The sequence below is a fragment of the Clarias gariepinus genome, chromosome 4 (assembly GCF_024256425.1).
Source record: "Clarias gariepinus isolate MV-2021 ecotype Netherlands chromosome 4, CGAR_prim_01v2, whole genome shotgun sequence".
Taxonomy (NCBI): Eukaryota; Metazoa; Chordata; class Actinopteri; order Siluriformes; family Clariidae; genus Clarias; species Clarias gariepinus.
Window position 1 is genome coordinate 13,271,161 of NC_071103.1, and position 25,167 is coordinate 13,296,327.

The window sequence follows — 25,167 nt, forward strand, 5'->3', positions numbered from 1 at the left end:
AGGGCTTAACATACATATACTTATTCCTCAAAAGCACTCTGCCCAGGAGAAACTGTCAGCAGTACTGAGACACATAAGCACACACATACTGTAAGGTGACACTCTTTGCAGTCTTGGGCCCAGAGCAACAGTGACTGAGTGTGCTTACTTTCTAACCCACCAACATGTGTGTCATGGTGTTACCACCCATTTCTCAGTGGTATGTGTGTGTGTGTGTGTGTGTGTGTATGGCCACCTGTGCAGCTCTAACACCATCTGTACCAGTGCAAGCGGGAAGTGCTGCTACATCATGCTGGTGCAAATGTAACGAAAAACACATATTGGAGCACACATGCGAACACACGGGTTTTATTTCAATGTTTATTTAAGGTAGAACAAAGAGGTTTTTAACATACTTTACATACATTACATCAATCATATAAACCGAATGTAAAAGTCGTGTAGGTTTTGCAACCTTAAAAAATTTTCATGAAAGGATATTATTTACAAACTATATTTGAAAGAAAGACACAAGCAAAGGATGGGCTTATGGTTTGGTAAATAAAATGTTTTCATATTATTAAAAAATATTAACAAGATGATAAGATAAGAATGAAAATAAACAGGTGATGAAAATTTTCTCAAGTGGTTTTTGAAAATTGGTTTATCTCTTGTCTGCCACTCTTTGATATATTAATTATTTAAAGTGCTGTACTGATGCCTGGGAAGAGGAGGAGGCCGCTCTTTTCTACCTGTGCCAGGCTGCCTCACAGTCCTGTAAAGAGAAAAGCATTTATAACAAAGTCATATTTTATTTTATACTGCTTTCAGAATACTTAAGCTTGGGCCGAAACAGAATTATCAATAAGTGGATTATATTTCTGAATTCAAATTTTCTGTGTAATCTTCTTTTCATTTTATATATAACAAAAGAGGAAAAGCTACTGTACCTGCCACACTTGCAGTAATTCCTGGATGTGAGAGGCTGCTGCATAGACTTCGTTTTTTTTATCTTCCTCTGAAGAAGAAGAAAAAGTGGTATGAGCCATTTTATGTCTCTATTGTTTTCAGTTTTATCACTCACTCTCGGGTTTTTTTCCCCCCTCACCTTCATCCGTTTGTTTCTGCGGTGAATTAGAACAATGATGACAACAAGGCCAATCAGGACCAAGGAAGACGCTGCCACGGCAACCCAGACCCACAACTGCAAACCCCCCAAATGTTTTTTCCATGGGATCTTATTGGAATAATTAGGTTCTTCATAATCAATACCTAAGGTAGAAAAAAAGGATTTTGAAAACATACACACACACACACACACACACACACACACAATAATTGTATAATAAAAAAAAAACTTTTCTTATATGGCCATACAGTAAGTGTGGATTTGAATGGATTTGCAGTATGATGTAGAAAGCATCAGATATTGTGCTTACTAGAAGCAGCACCATCTTTGTTTAACACGGTCAAATTCAACTTAGCAGTCAGTGATGATCCACCCTGAAACTCCAGCCTGCACGTATACTCTCCGGCATCAGCAGGCTTCACCTGACAAATATTGAACAAATGTACACTATAACATAAAATCGCATATTTTATAATGGATGTGCATGTGAGATAATACATTTTCATCCTCATTAGAAGCATACAATGATTTATATATGTTTTAAAAAATTATCATTTTTAAATGAAGTACAATTAACAAGAAACACAAGAAACTTTCTTGTTTTTCACCTCTTTCAGTGTCACATTAAAGTCTGAATTCAGCTTCTCCTTACTGAAAGAGACTCTTTTATCAATAGTGACGCCCGTGTTATTCCACTGGAGACCGCCCTGATTACTCATTAATGTAGGGAGGCGAATTTTTGTAGAGGTGTCACGCGTCCACGAGCCCCCTGTTATACGTATTTTGCTTGGGGTGGATAGAAAACAGGGGAGCACAGCAGTGTGCCCCATAACAGTCATAACTTCATTTTGGGTGTTCAGAGGACCTAAGACATGTACACACACAAAAATTGTAGCAATAATTCATTAACAATTAAATTGGCATGCATTATACTACACATATGTGTTTAGTGTCCATAGTAATGAATCAGTGATCAGTAATCTGCCTAATTATCTGGAATTTACATTTATAATATGTAAGTGCCATGAAAGGAAATATATTTTGGGAAACATACCAACAACACTGAGGTCCACCTTTAGACTTAGCACTACGTTCCCTGTTTCATCTTTGATCTGGCAGGTCCAGGATCCACTATGGTCAGAGGTCACAGGTTTCACAGTCACAGCCTTACTTTTAGAATACTCTGCAGAATTTGGTGTTAACCACTGATATGTTCCTTTTGTAAAGTCTTTACCAACATCACACGTCAAGTGTGTTTCACTGGAGTACAGCACTGTAGGAGGGTTTGCCTGGGCTGAGAGAACAAAAGAAAAGAAAAGAGAAGTGTTTGTGTGTTTGGAGAGGGGGGGGGGGGGGGAGTTGAGGAGGATACAGAATTTGTCATGCAAAGTTAAAGTTGTAGCTACCAGTGAGAGAAAATACTACAGTTATAGGGGTTGAACTTATTTTCAATTATTTTCACTTGAGTATTATTGAAACTGAATACTTGCAATATTTTCTTTTTTACTATGGCCATGAACTTACTGGGATTAATTGCAAAATGCGAAAGAGTACAAAAGAGTAAAATCATTTATGATAAATAATAGTTACTTTGACCTGAGAAATTTCATTCACTTGATCGGGTAAAAACATTTATTTTTTAGTTTTACTTAATTCTATTACACTTGTGAACATCTAAATGCTTTTATGCTTGTTTTTAACTGTGAGTCTATGATCTAAGAATGATTTATTAAGTATTATGATTAAGTCAAAATGCATTGTTTACTACACAGAAGTTGTTGTCCCTCTTACCTGATGCCACATACAGTGTGTGGCCTGGTGTGAAATCATTGCAAGTGTAGATTCCCACATCACTGTTCTTCAGTGAGCTGATTTTCAACGCGGTTCCTTCAGGCCGTGCCCTCAAAGCAACGTCAAAATTACCTTTAAAATAAAGTAATTCACATCACACAATCACAGACAAAAGAAGATCATGTTAAATGTTTTCCGTGAGATGATTTGATGATTTGATGATGACATCAATCAGACTATAGAAAGCAATTAAAGCTCTTGATACCTTTGCGCATACTTCCTGATCTCGTGTTGTGGCTTAGCAGCATGCTGTTGTTGAACTTCCATTCAATCTGGACAGGTTTCGTAGTCACAGGACAATTCATTTTTACCTCTTCACCAGTTTTTTTATAAAAATCTTCACAACTTCCAGTGGTTACACAAAAAGCTGCAGCAAACTTCAAATTAGTTATAGTTTTATTGTATATGCATTATATTGGAAGCTAAGGTACTGTAGGAACTGCGTCATCATTAATATTTTCACTTACCAAAAACAATCCAAATAACGTTTTTTGGCCTAAACATTTCTGCTCCAATTCTGAAGGAGAAAAAAAATCCACAGAAGAGCATAGCTTTAATAAATGACATGATGAGGATTTGTGCTACATGAGTCTGGTTAGCAAAATTTTAATAAACAATGGCATTTTTATATTTATACAACAAATTTAATTTTCAATTCCAAATATATTTTACTTATATATTTTAGATGTTAATCTAAAGATCAAAAAGCAATCTAAAGACTGCAAAAGCCATTTCCGCTCATGCCGCAGCAGTTGTTCTATGCGATTCGTCTCCTATTCTAGTCATGTGCTTAGCGGCTTGTGCTTTCTCCCAGCAAGCAAGACTCTCAATACGAATATGAATACAAATATAAATATAATTTACAACATTATGTGATTTTAAACAATAATCTGCATCATCACACCTTCTAGAATAAAGTGTTTTGTACATTGTGTTACTGTAAATCTGCACAAACTGCAGAGATAATCATTTTAAATTAGTTTTAAATATATACTTTTCCAAAGTACTATGCAGAATTGTTGTTATTGCTAATCATATGATTATCAAGCTTATAAAACGATTACAACTTATAACAGTACTTATAAGTGGAATTATTGCAAATCTTTTATTGATAACATTTGTGTCACATGTCTATAGACTCAAGACTAAAGATTTATCAGTCATTCTTTCTCAACGCTAACAAAAAATAAAGAAAGCAATGTAGCACCAACACTGACTTTCTAACCACTAAGTGATTATTTATTGTTGTTATTTGTTTTAAATAATTTAGATTATAGATTTACTTTGTTTCAACATTTTTTTTTTTTTTGGTTTGCTTGTACTCGCACCATAATTATATTCTTTGTCTTGTTCTTTTAACCACAAAGCCAAGGTTAAAAAAATAAAAACAAGAAACTAAAATAAAAATAAAATGTAATAATAAGATGCTGGGCAAAGGAAAGAAAAAAATTAAGAAAAAATAGGAAGAAATAGAAAGAAAAACTTTAACCACTTGTTTCCAATATTTTGCTGGTAAATTGCATTTTTTTTAAATACACAATTTTATTTTCATAGAACTTAACATTTCTTTTTTCAGTGCAAATGTCACTTTTTAAATATTATATTGCAATGTTATATGTAAATATTATATTGCAACAAAATGCTTGTGGTTGATTTTAATTTATTATGCTATGATTATAATGCTAATAAAATAAGTTGCAAATGCTGACTATTTAAATAAAATATACTTTTAAATATCCTTTCACAATAAAAATATATTTATGTTACCTCATTTATAAAATATTAAGTTTTGAAAAAATAATTATTTTATTTAATAAGTCTATGTTTATTTTAAAACAATTTTTCATCAATTGACAGTAAAACAAAAAGTTTTGTCTCATGTTAAAGACTTATAAACCATTAACCTCATTTATTTAAATTATATTTTGATATTTGATGTTATGTGATACTTACAGGAGAGTTGAGTTGGGTTAGAGAAGCCTGTGTGTGCTGGTTCCTCTCTCAGTAAAGTAGGTTAATGTAGATTTGCAAGCAGCTGTTCTCTTCTGTACAGCACCAGAGGAGGAGAAATGAGAAGGGAGGTAAAGAGACACTAAAGAGAGCGGAAGAAAGAACAGTGCCACGCAGTTTGTGGGGAAAAGCGCTGTGAGAAGTATAACACTGGGTTAAAAATGATGTAGCCACATGTTTCAGTTCTTCATAACTCGAGTATTTGTTGTGTAAATGTAATAAGTTTAGGAAGACAAAATATTTGAAGCATGAGGAACAAACCAGAAGGTCTGTCCCTGGAGTTCAGGATTATTTTGTTTGTTTTTGTAAACTGATCACATACTGTATATGCACATAACCGCAAATGCTGAAAGTAGAGGAAATGCCTTTTTACAGAATTGCAGTAAACATCACCTCCATGCTGCGCATTTAAGACAATAGATTATGAGACTATTTTTTTTCTCTTATATTATAATGTATGATGTATTATATTATCATGTGTAAAGTTTTTAAGCATATAATGTCTCCTGGCCAACTTAAAATCAACTTAAATTCTGCATACAAACAAGCATAACATTAAAACCAAGAGAGACACCGCAGAGTTGATTTTAGGATCAGACTTTTACGGGGTAGGTTACTATTAATATATTGGTATTAATGGTAATTATTATTCTAATATTAATATTATTTTATTACATTTTGAATATATGACCACCAATAATAACATTAATATTACTAGTAAGTAAATAGGCGGCACAGTAGCTAAGTGGTTAGCACTGTCGCCTTGCACCTCCTGCGTCCAGGTTCGGTTCGCGTCTCGGGTCTGTGTGCGTGGATTTTGCATGTTCTTCCTGTGCTCGCTGGGTTTCCTCTGGGTACTCCGGTTTTCTCCCACAGTCCAAAAAATGGCAGATTAGACTAACTGGCATCCCCAAATTGCCTGTAGTGTCCCCTGCGATGGATTGGCACCCTGTCCAGGTGTAACCCACCTCGTGCCCTAAGTTTTCTAAGATAGGCTCTAGGATCCTATGACCCTTTATATAGAATAAACGATGTTGACAATGAGTGAGTGAGTGATTAGTAAGTACCTTGAGTTTCATGCCAATATTTTTTAAGAAAACAAAAAAGAAAAGAAATAAAAAAAATGGTGCCTGCAAAAGTAGTCAACCATTTTAATGCTGTCTATTGTTGTGTGCAATTATAATGGATTCATCAACTTCATCAATCACATATTTCAATATCAGACACCAATTTAAGTGCTGAGACTTGGGAAATGCTGTCTACAAAAAAATTCATGCAACTTCTGAAACTGGTAGTGTACATAGGTGTATTACTGTAGGCAAGAGTTGTCATCTGCTCAGCTTCTTTCTACTGATCATGTTAGACTTGACTTGACTCATGTGTAAAGACAAAAAGGTGTGAATAGTAAACAGTCACACCATCTATGAAATAAAGCTTGCAAACCAAGCAGCCACCTGCACTACTGTAGCTGTGAAGCACTATCTAGCAACTTAACATTAAAGTGCACCGGCATTCTAAAAGCAGATTAACAGTAAACTGGAGGAGATCTTTAGTAAACTACGTCATGTTTTAATTTACCTGGGCTTTTAACTCATAAGGAACAAAGTTATACTGTCAGGCAATTTCTGTCTCCAATACGTCGGCCACCTGAACCACAGAGGTAGAAAAGACAACTCAACGTTTAATAACTACTTCCTCTTCTTCATTTCTTCCCCCTGGCATGTGGAATGCAAAAGTTATGTAAACCATACCGCCATCTATTACATCAGAGTGCAACAGCATGCCATAAAGAATACTGGACTTTAAACCATTAAATAAACCTGGTTGTGTCTCTAAGCAGATTAAACTGCAGCATTTAAGAAAATGATGCATTATTATCATCTTTATTGACTTTGGTTTAATTTACACGTTACTGATCCCTAAAAAGGATCTAAAAATCACATGAAGTAAATAACGTTGTTTCATTACAATGGCACATGTGAAGGATTTGGGTGTATTAGGCAGCAAGTGAACAGTCAGAACAACACTGGTGTTGGAAGGCTGTTGCATAAGGCTGTGTGTAACCTCTGAGGAGCAACACAGAGTATTAGTTGTTGACTTGGCCTACTGTACAAATCGCCCAGGTCTCAATCCCATAAAGCATTTGTAGTATGTGCTGGACAAGCATTTCAGATCCATGGCCATGGATGCTCCACCTCACAACAGATTGGACAGATCTGATAATGTAGATGTGGCATATCTTGGTGCCAGATACCACAGCACACGTTTAGCGGTTTTGTAGAGTCTGTACCTCAGAGCCGTTTTGGTGGCACAAGGAAGACCTAAAATGCATTTTCACTTTTCTTTTACCTGTTAATAAGAGCTTCAAGTTCAAGAAGATGAATGGTGAGGGAAAAGATGGCTCATTAAAATTTAGTCTTAAAGAAACTCCAGACAGACTCATTGGCAAAGAGACACATGTTTTATTTCACTTTTTTAAAGCAGAACAAACAAAATGAATTAATTTCCCCAAAAAATGGAGAGAAAAAAATCCTTCAGCTATCAGCCTTGCAGCACATGACAGAACAACCATGTTTCTTTTTTGTTTGTTTTTTTATTCTTCAGCATGCCGAAGAATTATCATGTCATGTAGTGATCTAAGTCTTCCAGCCTTTGCAAAAACCTTGTTTTTGGGACACATGGGAGAACAAAAAAAAAGGTAAAGCCTGGCTCTAGAAGCAACAACTGCACAATAACCACTACAGAACCAGGAGAGGAGAGAGTGACAGAGAGAGAGAGAGAGAGAGAGAGAGAGTATTTTGTAGGAGGTCACTTGTGCTATCAGTGAGTCCTGCAGCACGGCTTACTCCACCATGACCCTCCTCTGGCTGGCCGTGGGCAGTATAAGAGGAAGAAGTGCTTGAATTGCTCGAACAAAAATCTGTGTCAGTTCAGAAGCTTGAGTATTGCCCCCTAGCATTCCTCAGCAGCTAAGACAACGTGTGTGTGTGTGTGTGTGTGTGTGTGTGTGTGTGTGTGTGTGTGTGTGTGTGTGTGTCGTTTACTCTGCCACTCTTCGGTAAAAGTACAGGTAGCCCAGGTCCTTCGGTGGTTTCTCAGAGGCGCACACTTTTTGATCATTAAAGATTACCCATCTACAAAAGAGAAGAGAAGAGGTAATCATATTGTATTTTCCAGGAATATGACCTTGAACAGACAATGAAATTAATGTGATTTACTTACTGTTGGTCCTTTTTGATGTGGCAAACGTAGTGACCACACATTGTACTCGTGCCCATATGACTGATAAAAGCAAACAGCTCATACTCTGCAAGACAGAAACGAGATCCAAAAAAGTAGGTTGTTAAACAGCAAAAAAAAAAAAAAAAAAAAAAAAACATGCAAAAACTAACAATCAGTTTCTTTTACTTCTTGCTATCGTGGACAGATACACAAATTCGACTCACTTCCTGGTCCGTCGCGAACACGTGGTCCTGGCGGTGCATCTCGGCTGGCTTCACTGACTCCCTCCGAGCGGCCGCCTTCGGACACCTCCATCGACTCCAGATCATCCAGGTGAGAGAAGATCCAGTCTACTGCGCGCTCGAGAACATTACTCTGTACACAAATATTTTCACAACACCTTTACTACAAAGTCAGAAACAAAACAGATTTTTAATCAATCCTTGGAAATTAATATTCCAGTCAATCCTTTATCGGAATTATAGAATTAGTTTATCGCTCATTCCTCGTGGTCTCTTATCTCTTTAGATCCATTTTACCACAGCTGTAACATAGATTTTAAAATTAAAACAAACAATCTCAGTGACTGTTTACAAACACAAACAGTTGTGTCATCCCTATACATTTCTCATGCTCCTGCAGATGTCAAAATAAAAAGCAAAAGTGTTAAGGGACTAAAAGCACCCTTTGTTTAATCAATCCCAAGATCAGTGACTTATTTCACGCTGTGATTATAATCAGGTTAAGAGTTAAGCCGTACAGCACTGGTGTCAACTGAAAGACTCTGACAACAGCATTTGTAAATTTTTTAAAGCAAACACTGGAGATATGAAAGCTGTGCTTGTCATCAGTCACTGCCTTGAGACAAAGTGCTATGTGGTTTCTTGTTAAATGTTTGCTTAGTCTATTTAATTTTATGCATTAGGAGAAAAGTAGTAGTTAATGCGAGGTGATTTGACCCCAAATTAATCTTTCAATTAACTGAACAGTTTGCTATGGTTATGATTAATAGTAAATATGCTCAGTTATTAAAGCTGAATTTTTCTCGATTTTGCTTCTTTGTCGAAAACTGGATGGGGCAGAGACATGTGACAATACATGTTGTAGTATATTTTTGAGGACAGTACATGAACACACACTGTGGTCAAAGTATAAACACAGTAATATTATTATTATTATTATTATTATTATTATTATGGCAATAAGTAGAAAGTTCGGTGTTTAATCTGCCTGAAAGCTAAACAAGCCACGACTGCTGAGATCAGAAACGCAACCAATGTGTAATTATAATCACTTTGTCCAATGCTCACCGTAGCTTTGAGGGCACGTGAGGCCTGATCTCGGCTAAATCCCATGGAAACAATGGTCGCAAGGTGCTCCTCTGACAGGCTTTCAGTGGGTGTGGATCCAAGAGCTGAACTAGAGCCAGGCAACACCAAGGGAGAGGCAAAATCTGCAGCCAATCATATAGACACAATAAAAAAAAACAGTGCCAGTCAAAAAAAGCTGTAGTAAAGCTTTTGCAAGCATGCAATTTTTTATACATAGATATATTTACCTGCATCATCCATATGTCCCATCACCCAGTTCATGGCAGAATCAATGCCAGTGTTTCCCGTGTAATACACAGCTTTCCTGCAGGCCTCGAGAGGAAAGCCCATCTCAGCCAGCTGAGACACCATGGACTCATCCAAGACTGGAGCTGATGGACACAGAAAGAAATTTCTAAAGACACTTAACATAAAAGCACATCACATGACTAAAGAAACTGACAGTAAAGGTGCTGGCAAATCATACAATACCTCAAAAACTTAATTAATTTGTCTTTCTAAATTAAATTTTTTAAGTGTATGGTAAACTAAAATTGGGCTTAAAGGAAAAAAAGCTTAAAGAAGCAATTAAAATTAACTGAGATCAATATTTAAAAAGTAAAATAATAAAATTAAAAACATGCCAAAACATCATTCACTATGAATAAAAAAAAATCTTGGGATACAATGAATCCTGTGTTTCTTTATATATATATAATAAATCTTCCAAGACCATTTAAACTATTTTTTAGGATATTTATAATTCCTCTATACCCAAAATTGTCCCTAAACAAAATACAGGCATAGACCCAAAAAATATAAACATGCAATATAAAGTAACACAAGAAATAAGCAAAGAATGAAAGAAGGGTGGAAAAAAAGCGATGACGATGGATAGATGGACGAGGAGGAAAGAGAAAGAGACAGACAGACTGACACAGCAGTGGGGAATAGAGAGAGTCGTCGTCCTCGTTGCCGTGGGAACCCAGGATACCTTTGACCTCCACGTCAGGGGTCATTAGAGGGGGCGGCGCCACCTCTGGAAGTAGCTCTTCCCCAGGCTGTTGTCCAGTTGCCCGAAGATCACTTAAATCCAGTGCATCAGGAACGTCAATGCTTACATCTAGTGGAGATGAACAAGATGAGAAATATTATTAAAATCAGAAACCCAAAAATCTGCCTACTTATAAACGAATTTTAATTGCATAACATGTATGAATCAGTGTCTTAAAACACAGCTAATCAAGGTCCCTTTAAGCATATGGTTTGAGATAGGTTTCAAAAGGTTGCTAGGCTACAGTCTAGGGTTGCAAATTTCATGCATTTTTCCTAACAGAAAGTCGCACATGTTAACAATTAATAATTGATTAATCATGAATAATCAATGATATACACATCCCAGCCCCCTTGTTTTAAGTTTAACTTAAATAGTCCTAGTGACACAATCCAGTGTTTTCCATACACTTACTTTATTTGTAGCAGCCTGTTACAATATCGGCAGGGACTACCAACCACATTGTTTTCTTTATTCATTATTTAAACTGGGCAAAATTTTATTCAATTGCGCATAGAGCACTGATTTGCTCAGATCCATGTGCGAATAGCGCTGCCCCTCTGTGCATACACACGTTGCCTGCGTATGTAAAGGACTCGTATAATCCTTGCCAACGTATGACAGTTTTTGCTTTCAGTTTACTGAATGTGTTTTAGAACAACACTGTTCAGTTTTTTGTGAAAGCTCACAGTGGAAATAATGATAGGAGAAAAGGAAGTGGATTGTAAGCAACCTGATTCATTCTAGTGTTCACGAGTCAGAGACCCAACTCTTCAAATAAGTTATTAGCAAGCATGTAAAAGGCATGGCTAGTAAAGTTAGCTAAGGTAATATCGTCTGTTAATACATTTTTTATTTCGTAATTCTTAATAGCAATTAGTAAGCTAACAATCAATACATCCATTAGATTAAATAAAACATCACTGGCTAAAAGAGAGCAACTACAAAGTTTTTTTTTTAATAACTAATGTTTTTTTAATTACTGTGATAATAATAATGATAAGTATTTTTTTAATCATGCAATCTAACTTCAAAAATACTTTAAAATAAGACAGGTAAATGCAACATTTAATGAAGAAATTAATTTTATGGATGACTATCTCAGAATGCAGCCGTAGCAGGTCTCATTTTATACGTTTTAAAAATGTGCATAATCACATGTCAAAAAATAACAACAAAAATATAGCTAGTACAAAATTTTAAATAATTAAGAAACAAAATGGTATAAATACTTACCCAGTTTTTTAGGAACCCAGTCCAGGCCAAAAGTAAATTTCTTGATTTGGATAACCAGGTAATCAGGGAATGAAGCAAAGCGTGTGGTCCTGAAATCCAGAAACGACAAGAAGAGCTCAGTCACAGTCTAATTCCACTAGTTATATGAACAAACCAAGGGGAATATAGGGCCGCAACAACGAATCGATTAAATCGATAAAAATCAATTACTAAAAGAGTTGGCAACGGATTTCACAATCGATTTGTTGTGTCGCGCAACATGGAGACTATAAAAAAAAAAACTTTAGTTGAGCGCGGAGCGGAGTGAACACACTCTGTCTCACAATCTGATGCTAGCAGAGTTCAGCGTCTCGGACAGGACGGAGCAAATTTTTTTTTCTTTTTAAACGAGCGGAGGTAGAGGAAAGATACATGGCGGAGGCAGAGAAATCCATAATCGGGTAAACGTCTCCCCTGCTGGGTCTTAGTGCGCATCTCTTACTGGTATAATCAACATCAGTGCACGAGTGCACTGTTCACTAAAACAATGTGACCACGTGTGTGCGCGTTAAACATCTTTAATTTTGTATCTGTATGCTTGTGTGTACCGCGCATGTGTAAAGCAAAAGCAAGTCTCATTAGAGGGGTTAAAAATCCATTTTCTCTGGACACTGTGCCACACACACACATACACAGACCCCTCCTACTTTCACCTTCACAGATACACACACACACACTCTTTCTCTCTGCTCTACACAGAAACACTGCTCACAATCCAAGGTTCCACAGTATATATTTGGCAGATGTACAGCATACATGTCTATGTTTTTGTGCTAGTCCATTTTTATTTTATCTTATTATCATTATTATAACAGTTCAAGGAGCAACATGTTTGTGCACTTCCTGAAGAGTTTAGTTCTGTTTTTTTAATAAAGGGTCTGAAATGAATGCTTTTCTTGTTTTTTTTTTTATCTGATTCATCAATTAATTGAAAAATAAATAAATAAATAAAAATCGACAGATTAATCGATTATTAAAATAATCATTAGTTGCAGCCCTAGAGGTATAAAAAAAAGTGTAAGGTTTACTGACTTGGTGGCAGTGGTCTTCCCCTGCACCGCAGAGCTCCAGAAGTCTGTTAGTGTCTCCGGTTCACTGAGAGCATTCATGCAAGCGGAGAACGGGATTTGAGCTCGAGGTGCGGCAGGAGGGGGGCTTCCGGATGACTCTGCCTCTTCCCGCAGACGCTCGGCCTCCTGTAACTCTTCTGATGGAAAAGAAACCAAAAATATGAAGAAAGGCTGATTTGCACAGAATGACAGAAAAATAACGGGAAAATAATAATAATTTTGTACACTTTTCCTGGAAGTTCTACAAATATGTAAATATTCACAGCACTGGAAAAAGTCTGGAGCCATCCCTCAATTCTTCATATTAAAATTATGTAAATTAAAGAAATGGGAACAAATGTTTTCCTGTGACAGAACACAAAGTGCTTGAAGATGTTATTAAAAAAATATATATGCAACAACCTACAGAATACACTTATGTAACAATCTTAGCAGCTCGTCTGTTCCAACCACTCAGCATTCACCATTACAGGTATATTAATCACCAGCCTGATCACCTGCATCTGTTTCTTACTGATTCATGCCTTATGTTTGATGTTTTTTAATGCATGAATGATTCATAGGTCACAAAAAAACATTCCTCTGAAAGTGGTCTAAAAGTGAAAGCCGAAAACTTGGCATAAATAAGAGCTATAAAGGTCCTGTGTGGAATATGGAGAAGTATTCCTCAAGACTACATTAAAAAAAAAATACTAGAAAGTCAGGCTCTTTGGAGACAAAATATGAAGAAATGAATGGTGGTTCAAGTGGCTTTTTCACACTACTGTATAATATTCACCAACATACATTTAAAAAAAAACTACTCTCTGATTTGTAAGTTGCTTTTTTAACAATTCATCAGTGTTGGGAAAATGTTGCTGTCAATCTGTATGTGTTTGGTAATCAGTCAGAAACGAGAACGTTATAAAGATGTAATTAAACAATCAATGATAAAGGCTATTGAATGGCCGCTTTTTAGTGCCTCAAATTTGTTTTTATACATTTGACATTATTTTTTAAGAAATTTGACTTTATTCAATACTTCAATAAAAGGCATTAAAGTTTCTTTAAAAAACAAACGTTCATAATAGTCCCAGGTCCCGAGATCCTCTCACCTGTGTTGGTGGCCTGGTCCATAGGCACGGGGAGCTGAACGATGTAGTCCACTCGTTGGGTATATTTGGCCTTCTGAGACTGCTGGCACACGATCCTTTCCTCCACCAGGAAGCGAAATGCTTCAGATGGGTTTGCCCCAGACCGGCAGTTCCTCTGTCAGAGGGATGAAAGGAGTGAAAAAGGAAGAAAAAAAAGGTGTAAAGATGACTGAGGAAAAGGCACTATTACTTACCTCAACCATGTTTATAAAGTGAAGGAAAAATTCCTGAGCGTCTTGTTGCCGATTAGTGGAAAATTCAGGGTGGCCCCGTCCGACAAGGGCTTTGAACATGCGAGGTGCTATGCCAACCTGGTCTCCCTGGAAGCAGATAATTAAAAATGGTTCGTTAAAAATGAAGCAACTAAAGAAATAACATTTAATGGACTGTATTGTTACCTTCTCTATGGTCACGGAAAAATAAAATAAAAATAAAAATTGGAATTGCTTTTTAACTTTGCATTGTTTTATTGCAAACAGGTACCACACAACCTATTACATTTTTCTACATAATTAATATGTGGTTCAATGCAAGTGCTAAACAAATTTCCAGAATCCTTTAGGGGGGAAAAATTGGATTAGATTCTAATTCATGTCACACTTTTAGGGTTTTTCATAAGAAAATGCTCCTGCATTAAGTGTTTTAGTTTCCTATAACAAATACCACATCTATCAGGCACTGATTGAATTTTCTAAAATGTATTCATGAACGACATCCTTGAAACAAGTAAATTCCTGTTATCATTCATCAGTCAGTGTTTTCTGGTCTGGTCTAGCATTTCAAATGACTGACAAACCGGAAAACAGCAGCTCTTGAATATTCATTTCCCATGACTTTTAGAAAGCGGTGACACCGAGATTCCTTTCAAAAAATGATTCAATCGACAATCGCTTCACCATAAACAATGTTATGTTTTCTGTGACCTAGCAGGGTTTTTTTTTTGGACGATGTCTGAATTTCTACTATTTAAACCACGGTCCATCCTACTGTAATCAGTTCATTACTATTACATAACAGCTAGAATTACTGTCAGAGCTGCTGTCATAAAACATTAATCCATGAGAGTGTTCAATAGACGTTAATTGATAATGGGGTTCAACAGAATTTTCAGGTTTCATGTCATAGGATAAGCAGCTTTAAGCAAGGTCAATACAAGCAGAATAAAATCAAAAATACATTCCTGTCATACCCTGGGTTCAGAGGATGTACCGGGGTCATCGCCTGGGTCTGCAGAGGGCTTAGAGTATTCTCCTGAGAGCAAACCATAACCCAGTTTTGCTCTGACAAACAAAAAGAGGGAAAAAAAGGCAAGAAAGAATTCTGATTAAAAGAGTTAAAATTTTAAACACAATCAAACAAAAACACACAGAAGTGCTCATCATGACTCAGCAACATCTGCTGGCAATTTCAGGTGTTAAAGTTAATTAAGACATCACTCGTCCAGCTATTTTAAATTGTAAAATATACTCACACTTGTGTTTTAAAGTCTTGGCTGGGATCACTTGGGGCTTCATCCAGGATCTTGTCCATGTTGGACACATACCTATTAAAGCAAGTTAAAGAGAAACACTGTAACGCACATGCCAGTAAATCTCTATATTACAATTTTATTCTGAGTAAATGCTGAATAAATTTTAAACTTTCCAATTGATCACAACAGTGCAGGCACTTCAGATAACGATGATTGGCAGTCATGTAAAAGAGCTGACACCAGAGGTGGAAAAAAAGTGTAGGAACAACAAAGCGGAATGTTTGTGCAAAGCTTTTGGTTTTACAATAATTGGATGTCAAAAATGTGGGTGTATTTCACATATATTTCCGAAGGCATGGAATTTTTAACAGGTTTTTTTTTTTGGTGCATGCTATGCTCTTTTCATCTATAGGTTCGATAGGCTATACTGCAAAACAGAATTATATTGTAAGCAGCTCTGTAACATTGAGATTAGTGATTCTGGTTTCAAATCAGCGTCATGTTACCTCTTGCAGATTACCCTTGATAGTGCTGAGGCACAAACTGACTTTGAGATTTTTGTAGATAACCATTATTTTTCCAGACACACTTTTAATTCCTATTGCATCTGGTAGAAAAAAAAGTTAGCTTACCCTGACTGACAAAAACTTAGGACCGGGACTTCAAGAAATGTTAATTTAAACGTTGATTTTTATTTACATTTGTTTCGTTTCAGCCATAAAATAAAAATTAAGCAGTAATATGCAAATGGAGAGGTACTGACTTTTCCTGGAAGTCAGGGATGGTGAAGAGCACTTGCATGACTGAGTTGAGGTAGCAGCTGTTGCCCAGGTTCTTCATACCAGTGAGCCCAGGGCCACAGAGAGGCTTCAGTGTGGTGCCGGACTCCTGGATCACCTCCCACTCACCCACACGCTGGTTAACTGCAATCTCTAATTCAGTCATGGTGTGTTCTGTCTAAGGACATATACAGTGATCGAGAACCAAAGAGAACAAGAGATAGGTCACGTCATGGAGAAATCAGCCTCTTTCTGCAAATCAAAACCCTATCTAAAAACATGTTGTCAACTACTTAACAATAACCCATTGATACAGAATCTGAGCACTTATAAAAGTTTCATTATTAAACACACTATGCATGTGTTAAAGGCTTACCTTCTCCATGGTCATCATATCAATACCAAAGTGGGTGAGATGCTCCGCCAGCTTTGAGTTCAAAACCATGTCATCCTCATCATATGAGTAAACATCTAAAAAAAAAATTTTTTTTAATTTTCACAGACCTCAATCTTTAATGTTTTAAAGCTGCTTTAATACATTGGCACGATATATTAGCTGGAGGAAATGTTTGATTTAGTTTAACTAATTAGCACAAGAGGGAAGCACTTAAAAGGAAGCGGCAAAAAAGAACAGAATACACTTCCATGTTACTTTCTTCACCTTAAGCCTATTCAGCTTTTAAGCACCCCTTAAATTTCTCAGGAAAGACTTAAAATATAATAAATCATACTTAGAGTACTATTAGTAATAAGACCAGTAGTTAAGGATCTTATAAATCATAGCTTATAAAGATCTTATAAATCTAATCCTAGGAGTAAATAAAAAAATTTAGCATCCTATTTTTGAAAAAGCAATCCCGTGTTGATTGTTTCTCTTTAAACAGAAAAAGCGTTATGAAATGATGGTGCTGTATGCGAAACAAATATAAAATATTAATTGTATTAAAACAGACCCCATTTTAATCTCCATGGTATTTATTTTCTAGGTTATAACCAACCTAATAAATCATACCTCTCAAAATATTTTGTAAATCATATTGCAAAATATATAAATATTCTGATAAAAAGAATTAATTAGCTTCTGTACTTTTAAACATAAATAATTTTATGCTATTTGTTATGGTTCTACGTGTGCTGTATTGATTTGTACCGGCTCCGTCAGGAGTGATGGTGCCCAGTTTGACAGCAAGCGGGTATCCTGTCTGCTGGAAGTGCTGGAGAGCGTGGTTATTTCCACCTGAACCGTCGAAATATCTCCGCCCACACAGCACCTTGCCGTCTGTCAAGTTCATCCACAGATTCTCCTGCAGGTCACACACCTCGCATTTCCAACCACTAAGCAATAAAAGGAGAAAATCACATGCAATTACATGCATTTCACCAACATCTAGGCAAACAGGCTGAATGGAATTTACCTTCACTGTGAATTTATTTTGGGTTTGATTCGTGCATGAGAGCATTTGGTAAAGCTGTTTCAGTTTTTCATGAATATTAACCGTGTCTATGTGTGTAATATTACCTAGGAGGAATTTTTACTCCATTGTCAAGCTGCTTGAGCTCAGCTGCATGTTTTGACTCCTGCCTCACTTCTCCATCCCACTGCTGCACCTGCAAAGCTTGTGATACAGAGTCTGCAGCCAGCAACCCTGCCATTGCCAGAGACACCTGCACGCACACACAAACACACACACACGCACACACACACGAAATACTGCTATTAAGATAGAACTTTACTGTGATATTTCTGTCTGCAATAATCATTACAACCTCAGTAAGTCTGTCAACTGGTGTTTCATGCTTTAAATTTTATAATTAAATCTGAATTAAACTTCTTCCAACAATTAACAGCAAACTATTAAAACATGAGCTTGTTAAAATACTAAACACACAATTATTTTATGAATTTAATCAACTGATTAACTTTTAAATTAACAAAGGTTTAAATTAAGAATTAATAAAAGCTTGAGCAGATAGAGAAATGCTACGGAGTGTCTATAGTTTTTAAAAAGGAGCACACAAAAGACCATTACACATGTAAAGCAAAATCAAAGTCAATCTTACTCGCTCTCTCACTACATCTGGCATACTGGTCAGGTCCTCTGATGTCACTTCCTGTCTGTCTGGGAAAAGAACAACCTTGACCTCCTCCTCATACTGCTCCTGATCCACATCAAAACCACCTTCGATACCTGAAACACACAATCATACAGAACGTGATCCCCATATTTAGATACTCAACAATACTCAAAATGGCTGTGGTATTCAGGCGATGACGGGTTGATGTTAACAGGCCCAAAATGTGCCAATTCATGTACTGAAACTTCTTCTTCTTTGTCTTTCGGCTGTTCCCTTTCAGGGGTCGCCACAGCGAATCATCTGCCTCCATCTAACCCTATCCTCTGTATCCTCTTCTCTCACACCAACTAACTGCATGTCCTCTCTCACTGCATCCATAAATCTCCTCTTTGGTCTTCCTCTAGACCTCCTGCCTGGCAGTTCCAACCTCAGCATCCTTCTACCGATATATTCACAATCTCTCCTCTGAACATGCCCAAACCACCTCAATCTGGCCTCTCTGACTTTATCTCCAAAACATCTAACGTGGGTTGTCCCTCTGATAAACTCATTCTTAATCCTATCCATCCTTGTCACTCCCAAAGAGAACCTCAACAATTTATGTACTGAAACATTGACTCCAAAATGTATTCTTTTTTATTATTATTATTTTTATTCATCCTTTTGCATATAAGGTGGTAAAATATTGCTGTTCCTCTATATTCCTACAGGTGGTGCACTGTAAACTATTCACACATTTACAGGCAGACAGCATCATGTGTGGTAGAAGCCAATTATGTAATACTTTTTTTTTTTATTGTAACAAAATCCAAAGAAAATTAATATAAAATTAGGATATTTATAAAACCGTGTTCCTCAAAAAATCATAATACAAATCCAATCGACATATCGTGATAATATTCTATCAGCTGTTCCCTGGTGGCGTTTCTCATAAAATGCTTAATGAGCGTAGAACTAAAGTGCCCATATTTTTGTATATTAGAAGTGGGTGGGGAAAAAAATTATTCCACAGAGGCTGCACAACTAAATTCTTCATTCATTCTAAGCTAAATTTACATGGTTAAATTTACACCGAACACAATGTATTTTAGCTGAAGAAGGTTTTTAGTAAAAACCCAAGACTCATCCTGCAACACCATTCTTGCGGGGTAGGAATAAATTATTTGGTATGGTTGTTATTTTTTAAGAATTGTAATGGAATCAGGAAAAAATTATATAAAAGTTATATATAAATAATATAGATACTTTAAAACCATAAATATTAAATTGAATCTGCACCTAGAGATTGTGATGATATATCAGGTGGTCCCTGGCAATCCCTATCCCTAATAACCAGTGGACATTTCAAACAACTAATCTGTTTCAAGAGGCCTTATGTCAAAAGGTTTTCTTATATATTAGTTTAGATAAACAGTTTTCAAACTGTTTTTCCCCCAGTATTTAAACACAGCACAAAGACGGCATTGATACATTGCCTCTTTACTGGATCGCCCATATACTATTGCAATTAGAGATGGAGGTAAAAATCTAATCAGCAATATATATATATATATATCACAATTTTTTGGGGCAATTCAGGTATAGCCACACTGATAGCGCACTACAGGAAAGAGCAAACTGCTGTTTGTTTACAATTGTAACACAATCTGAAAAAAAATAATATTATTGAATCAGAATATTTATATAATTGTGATACTTACAGAATCTCAATACAAATTTAAATGACAACAAGGTATCATGTAATATTATGTACAACTCTCATTATTTCATTGCTGTATATAATAACTTTCTCGTGCCCTTGGCCCCTGCAGTTCTGAATTTCAAATGGTCAGCATTTTGGTGCTGGAACTTGACCAAGATGACCAGCTGAAACCTCACTGCAGTGCAAAAAAGCAGAACAATTCCAGAACTAAATCTCTATCTGTGCAAACAACTGTCACGAACATGAGGTAGGTTTAAGCTTACCTATGGCCAAGCGAGTGGGTTTCTTCTTTGGAGGATCTCCTGACCCAGTACTGCCATCATCCTCATTCTGAAAAATATGCCGATGTTAGCGGGGTTTTTTTTATTCACATAAAAAGGAACAGCACCAGTCAAAAATTTGGACACACCTGCTTTCATTTTTTACATTCCAAAACAATAGTAGAGATTTCAACTATGAAATAACACAGAATTTGGGAATAAAGTAACAACAACAACATCTGTTGTTATTTTAAGATATGAAGTTCAGATGTTATGGAATAGTTCTTGCAAGAACAGTATTGTCAAGTGCATTTGCAAAATCCATCAAACAACATAATGAAACTGGCTCTTGTGAAGGCAAGACCAAATCTTCCCTATGCTGCAGAGTCAACTGTGCAAAGAAGATTACTGCACATTTTGGATGCCTTCAGCATTGTTTTACAATGTAAAAAGAAATAAAAATCTGGAAAACCCATCGAATTTGAAGGTGTTTCCAAACTTTTGACTGGTATTGTAACACATCAAAAGACAAACAAAAAAAATGCTAAACCCCGTACTAGAAGGTGTTCCTGTTGTATTTCTCATTTTGCAGTTTGAAAATGGGTTTAAATGCATCCTTTGGATCTGGGGTATTAGTGAGAGAGGCCATCAGCAATTAGACAGCAAGAAGATGCAACCATGACTTGTGTGTGTAATACAAGATGCCGGGGCCACCAGGCTTCCTTGCACCTTGGTAATTATAATGAATGCATATCTGTAATGGCAATCAGATTATTTATGTATTACTGTGCATGTCGAATGGTCTGTTAATTTAATACGATTGCTGCTTACTTTTAATTAAAGTCAGAGCATGTGACTTATAGCTGACGGTTATGTAAATCAATGTCTCGTGTTGGCAGTGATTTTGGGTGGCTCTGTGAACACGCCTTCAGCTTAACTACTCTCAAGCAATTAGTCAGAAGTTGTGCACATTGTCCCCTTTACTGTTAGGTAAAAAGGTGTTGTTTTTTTCTTTTTCTACTAGAAGTATTTAGACTTGAATAAGCTCCATGCACTGTATTTTAGGTTTACTTTCATTTTTTAAAACTGCTTCTAAATCAAATTTAAAGTAGTTTTAAAAGCGTCATTACAAACTTTTTATTTTTATTTTAAATCAAATTTAAATAATAAAAAAAAATTGAGTGCTAATATTTTTTTATTTCTTTTTATACATTTTTTTCTCTTTTATGTAAAGCACTTTGAATTGTTTTGAAACCTGTTTGATTTCAGTTTGCTCTAAAGCAGCCACTGTGCTAAAATAAGTTCATTACAATTAAAAGGGAATGCTTATTTATGACAAATCCTCTTCTTTTTGAATCAGTGATGTTTCAGGATCTGTACAAAACACACTGTAGGTTAATTTAACTGAAAAGCTAAACACATGTCTTGATGTGCATTAATTTAACTCCAATATAAATAGTTATACAGCAGAAAATAAACTTATATTTCAGTTTCCAGGCAGTCAGACGGGTAGACTAAAATGCAGATGGGAGAACTGAGTGTGTGTGGGAGAGTAAACAGGCCCCATGAGAGTTAAGGTGTCTTAGACTGTCTACAGATGATCAACCGCAAAAGCACTTTGTACCAGTGAAGCCATTGTTTCTCTCTGGAGAAAGCGGTACCATATTTCTAACAGGGAATTACGTGCTGGGCAGAAAACACTGCCTGGATTTCAAGCTCACCCAGTTTACACTGCCCTTTTCATAACAGAGCTAATAAGATGAGCCCGCGTTATGTGAAGCATGAATCAGCTTTTAAAAAGGATGGGAGAAAAATGGATAATCGTGAATAACACTCTAGGTTTTTAAATGCATTTTGATGATGTGGCACTATTTAACCAGTGAGCCTACTATTGGGGGGAACAAAGTGAAAACAGTGATCACCAGTAGGTGACATTATTCTAGAATATCTAATACCTACACATAAAGCATCCTTCCATTTACAATATATTTCAGATCTCTGGAAAACATTGCTAACATAATTTTAACCCTTAATGACTTGGAAATTTGAGGAACTGTGTCATTAAGGATTTGGGCCAGTAGGAGGACCCATGTGCTCAGTCATAACTGCTCATCAAACCACACAAAACAGCAATTAGACCTGTAGGGATATAACTGTTTGTAAGGTTTGTTTGTAGGAAATCCACACTATTACACATGTACAGTTCCTTTGTATGACAATCTGGATCCTTAAACATCATTTAAAACTTTACTGAAAACATAGAAATAGCCTAATTATGAAGCACTGGTTACTGTTTGGTCTCCTAACTAAGGAATAGTCTCTCACTTTTCAGTTGCTGTGCATGTTCCCATAAGCACAACATAACATCCTAGAAAACAGTTCTTGCTTAAATCAATGAATAATTTTAAGTGGATACTGCAGACTTGGATGCAAGGACTGCTGCTGTAATAATAAATGCTTTTTTACAAAAATAAACATTCTCCACATTTAGGCCAAGGAAGGGTAACAATTTATAGTCCTGCTATCCACCCCGATGTCCTCCAGAAAACAATCAAGGTCTCTTTTCAGGCAGTCTTTCCTCATCTGAATTTGTGTGAAACGCTAAAATAAGTGCTCCTGTGTAGCACAGCAAATAAATTAACTCTTATACTGTGTTCTGTTATCCTGCACAATCAAAAGTCTCGGTTTAACTTGACTTTTCCTTGTAAATTTGTGCCATGCGTCTTGCTGTGTCAGGTCAAGGGTTTGTGTTTACCTCCTTCAGGGTCGCCTGTTGTACTCTTTGTATGTGGGAAACAGTCAAACTTTTCTTGATTTCGAGATGATTCGGCTCTTCATAGATTCATTAACACACAGGTTTTTAGAAATGCTCCTGTACCTTTTCTCAGCTTTTCCAGCAGTTTTTAAATGTCATAACTGTGTTCTTGTTATTCTGCACAATCAAAAGTTTCACCACAAACAGCACTCTATATTCTTAAAAATACTGTTATGACAGAACAAAAAGAAAGGATTTATGTTATACCTAAAGAAGAAAGGGATGCTCATTTACCTGGGTGTGAGGCTTGCGAGTGCGCTTGATGTGCAGGTAAGCTCTCTGGCCGGTCCGGGCGTGATGTCGCTCCACAAAGCGACTCCCAAAGCCCAGGAAGGAGTTCATGCAGATGTACAGACCTCCCTCACTCTCCTGAACAGCGAAGAATAAATTAAATCCTTTACAAATTTTATCTGTTTAGTTTAGCCCAATAGATATTAATGTCACTGTCACCCTGCCTGAAGTCTCACACCCTAAACACTGCATAGTGTACAGTGTTACAGCTTTAGAATGGAAAATATGAAGTGCACTCAAAGTCATACAATTGGCTAGTGTTTAAAATGGGTTCAGTAGAATACACTTTAATACATTTAGCTCTTTGTGGGGAGCAAGGATTTGGGAACGAGAAGCAGGGAAGCGTTTAGGACACAGTTATGATGCTGACCGATCATTACTCAGCGAACTTAGCTAGCTGGCTAACAATGCTAGTACAGCCAGCTAGCTAGCTAGCTAGCTAATCTAGCTTAGTAAAATATTTGGTTAAATAAAATATGTAATATTTTTTAAATCCAAAAGTTGTTGATCTGTCAGAGTGTATATACTTATTTGTCTAGTAACTAACATTTAACAAAAGGTTTGTTTGCAGGAAATCCACTCTATTACATATGCAAAGTTCTGAATGAAGCTAGCTAACACGACTAGCCGTTCTGCTAACTCAGCATCATTGTTGAGCAACAGCGCTAAAAACAGTTTACAAGTTTTTTATTAATATACTTAAATTAACTCAACCAGGATGTTTACAGTAGTTAACGAGATATTAGTATAGAGAGTAGTGTGTGTGTGTGTGTGTGTGTGTGTGGTGAAAGGCTCACCGGAGAAGCGAATGACAGCGCGCACTCGTCTTTATGAACGCGGTCTCCGGGCCTCGGCACCCGAATAGTGGACAACACCGACATCAAGACCTCGCTAACCTCCGCCATGTCCTCTCAATATCTCTGCCCTTCTTTCGCGCACTCGTCCCGTCTTGCTTTAGCTCTCCCGCACCACAACACACCAACCCAAAATACCAGCGCGACGTGAGGTGACAGCTCCGCTCACTCACTCCCTTTTCTCTTTCCGTTTCGCTCAACGCACTCTCCCGCTCTCAGTGCCACCCAGTGCACCGGTCCAGTATTGCCAGATTTCTTTTTTCCCCAACCCAAATTCAGACAAGTCCCGCCTCCTAAACCATAATTGGTCAAGATATTCGCGAGCGTGTATTAATAGCCAATTATAAGCCAGAAGCAAATTGTGCCGACGGTTGGGTTTGTCGGAATACAGGTGGGAGCTGCAAAGGAGAGCAGAGCACGGTTACCGTAAAGTGTAGCAAATTCGCGCCTTCGTATTTGAGGAAGCTGGCATCATAGTCATAGTTAAGATGAGCAGACTGCATTCTGTTTTGTTTTTTTTTGTTCACTCACAAACAATATGTGGTACACTAAAATAATACATTTGCATTAGTTTGTTTTATCTGCCATAAATCTCACATGTATGTTTCTTTTTTATCTGTCATATAGAGACCTACTGTTGTAACCAATGTACATGTATCTGATTAAGATTTTGTTACTATTTATTATCAAAAAAACAATGTGCAATATAAAAACTATGACATTATATGTGCAATTAAACCTTTAAGACAAAGTGCAATTTGTTAATTTAAAAAAAGTGCAACAGTTTGATATCTGGGGATCATGTTATAGTCTGCTAGCTCAAATCCTTCTAGTATTCGTTCATACATTATTCTTGTATTATACTGTAGGTTCATTTGGCGGCACA

General features: G+C 36.6%; 2 protein-coding genes across 3 annotated transcripts; both read right to left on the reverse strand.

The window, feature by feature from the left end:
* Positions 1–464: 464 nt before the first annotated feature.
* Positions 465–5,245, reverse strand: cd4-2.2 (CD4-2 molecule, tandem duplicate 2). The gene is made up of 10 exons (XM_053494064.1): positions 4,913–5,245; positions 3,427–3,476; positions 3,165–3,326; positions 2,900–3,031; positions 2,163–2,402; positions 1,717–1,973; positions 1,419–1,530; positions 1,088–1,251; positions 930–997; positions 465–754 (listed from the first exon to the last, which is right to left on the reverse strand). Exons 2-10 carry the CDS (start codon positions 3,461–3,463, stop codon positions 673–675), a joined length of 1,254 nt encoding a protein of 417 aa, XP_053350039.1. The 5' UTR covers positions 3,464–3,476; positions 4,913–5,245; the 3' UTR covers positions 465–672.
* Positions 5,246–7,411: 2,166 nt separating this feature from the next.
* Positions 7,412–24,521, reverse strand: usp5 (ubiquitin specific peptidase 5 (isopeptidase T)). Of its 2 annotated transcripts, none has more exons than XM_053494934.1 (20): positions 24,225–24,521; positions 23,371–23,505; positions 20,325–20,391; positions 18,345–18,472; positions 17,803–17,948; positions 17,434–17,618; positions 16,660–16,754; positions 16,268–16,461; positions 15,505–15,576; positions 15,223–15,313; positions 14,228–14,353; positions 13,995–14,148; positions 12,863–13,037; positions 11,792–11,880; positions 10,439–10,624; positions 9,750–9,893; positions 9,502–9,644; positions 8,416–8,566; positions 8,192–8,276; positions 7,412–8,103 (listed from the first exon to the last, which is right to left on the reverse strand). In XM_053494934.1, the coding sequence occupies exons 1-20, from the start codon at positions 24,330–24,332 to the stop codon at positions 8,010–8,012; spliced, it is 2,568 nt and encodes an 855-aa protein (XP_053350909.1). In that variant the 5' UTR covers positions 24,333–24,521; the 3' UTR covers positions 7,412–8,009. The 2 variants fall into 2 exon arrangements, with proteins under 2 accessions (XP_053350909.1, XP_053350910.1); XM_053494935.1 differs by having other exon boundaries at positions 10,496–10,624; positions 24,225–24,520.
* Positions 24,522–25,167: the final 646 nt, after the last annotated feature.